Below are 2175 nucleotides of genomic sequence, written 5' to 3'. Positions count from 1 at the left end.
GTTGTTGGTCGTGGACGGGGACGTGGTCGTGGTCATTGTCGGGCGGGTCCCGAGGCCAGCGAGTGTGTAGTCCAGAGTTCCACGAGGAGGTACGTCAGAGGGTCGCAAGCGTATCAGGAGGGACCAGAGGGGATTAGCCGGTGAGCGTGCCGGGGGTGCTGGGAACCCAGGTGTGGGGTTGCAGCAGGTGGAGCCCAGGGTCGAGATGATCGCTTGGCGGATCTGTTGGCGTGCTGTTGGAGCGGTTACCGAGAGGGGTACCAGTGTAGGCTCCAGTTGTGCCACATGTGGCGGGGTGCAGTCGAGGGCTGCGGATGTTGAGGACTTTCCAACTTACGTTAAGAGGATGGAGCGGTTGTAGATGACCGGTATGAGATTATTCTCAAGAGGTATCGGGCCTAGAGAGGCGGATATGTGGACATATGCAGTTGGAGCAGATATTTCTCTGCTTGGTGGTTAATCCAGTTGGATATAATAAGTTGAGTGGGTAGGTGTAACATTGCAATGTTATACTTGGATCACAGGAGGTAGTTGTGTCGAGAGATGTTTATAGTCGTTAAGGATTGTTGCTCCTGAGGGGATGGTGATTCCCCTGAATACCGATAGCTCGAGGGGCTGAGGGCTCCGAGAGTGGCAGAGGGGATGTTGTTCTCCTGAGGGGATGAGTAGTTCCCCTGATACCGAGATCTTGAGGATTGTGGTCCAAGAGTGAGACGGTATAACTCGAAGACGCTGGTCTGAGAGTGAGATCGGTATGACTCGAAGGTTTCGACCTAAGAGTGGAAGAGTTGGGAGCAAGCAATTCCTAGGACGTGAGTATAAACATAACGATTGAATGTAGACCTCGAGAGATTTACGGTGGTTTAATCTTGGATTTTAGGATTATGTTGGCCGTTGGGCCAGGGTTTTATGAACCAGAGCGGTTATGAATGTGTGGCTGTTTTGCCAGGATTGTGAGGCCAGTGGTGCCGGAGTCCCGGGAAGGGGAGTTACAGCAGGATTGATTCAGGAGAGGCATGTTTGCCAGATACATAAGTTCACGGAAAGCCTTCATGGCAGGATAAACTAATCGTTGCAACGATGTTGGATGAAGTTCATTGGAGATGGACAGGGTTGCTAGATTCAAAGTTTTGGTAAGCTTGTTGGAGGGAATAAGTCAAGTGGCTTGAGTTAGCGGCCTGCAAAGTATTTGAAGCGGTGAATCAGAATATGCGAGCGTATGGTACTTGTTTGTTTTATTACGTTCGTATTGATGATTTGCTGTGGAGAATTGCCAAGCGGAAAGCTATCTTTGGAATAAGCTAACTTGTGGAAGATTCCCTAACTGGCAAGTTACTAGAGGTTTTTGGAGGAACAAGAGGGTTGATATTCAGGTGGGGGCGAGTTGATGTCGGCATACTTGAGTGTTGGTTTAGTTGAGCTGAAGAAGTAACTAGAGGATTTATGGAGCAAGAGATTCATACGTTCTAGTGTATCACCGTGGAGAGCGCCGGTGTTGTTTGTGAAGAAGAAGGATGGGAGTTTCCGGTTGTGTATTGATTATCGGGGTTTGAACCGGGTCACTGTGAAGAACAAGTATCCTCTTCCTAGGATCGATGAGTTGTTGGATCAGTTGAGGGGTGCTACTTGGTTCTCCAAGGTAGATCTGGCGTCGGGTTATCATCAGATACCGATAGATGAGGCAGATGTGAGGAAGACTGCTTTCAGGACGAGATATGGGCACTATGAGTTTGTGGTGATGCCCTTCGGATTGACTAACGCGCCAGCAGCGTTTATGAGATTGATGAACAGTGTGTTTCAGGAGTTTCTGGATGTATCTGTCATCATTTTCATCGACGATATCCTGGTTTATTCCAAGAGTCCTGAAGAGCATGCAGTGCATTTGAGGGCGGTTATGGAGAAGCTGCGGGAGCAGAAGTTGTTTGCCAAGTTGAGCAAGTGTAGTTTCTGGCAGCGTGAGATGGGCTTTCTGGGTCACATTGTTTCTGCAGAGGGGGTTTCTGTAGATCCAGAGAAGATTCAGGCTATCAGAGATTGGCCTAGACCGCAGAATGCCACAGAGATCAGGAGTTTCCTTGGATTGGCAGGGTACTACAGGAGATTTGTGCAGGGGTTTGCAAGCAGAGCACGTCCTATGACTAAGTTGACAGGGAAGGATGTTCCTTTTGTCTGGTC

At 49.2% G+C, this 2175-nt stretch overlaps 1 protein-coding gene across 1 annotated transcript; it reads left to right on the top strand.

Moving 5' to 3' along the window:
- Positions 1535 to 1930, top strand: LOC109128173 (RNA-directed DNA polymerase homolog; the record flags this gene model as incomplete). The annotated part of the gene is made up of 1 exon (XM_019234004.1): positions 1535 to 1930. A coding segment is annotated over one exon (396 nt), but the record flags the coding sequence as incomplete, so codon positions are not given.

The sequence above is a fragment of the Camelina sativa genome, chromosome 12, assembly GCF_000633955.1.
Source record: "Camelina sativa cultivar DH55 chromosome 12, Cs, whole genome shotgun sequence".
NCBI lineage: Eukaryota > Viridiplantae > Streptophyta > Magnoliopsida > Brassicales > Brassicaceae > Camelina > Camelina sativa.
Note: the sequence above shows the minus strand (reverse complement) of the source record. Positions and strands in the feature narration are given on the sequence as shown.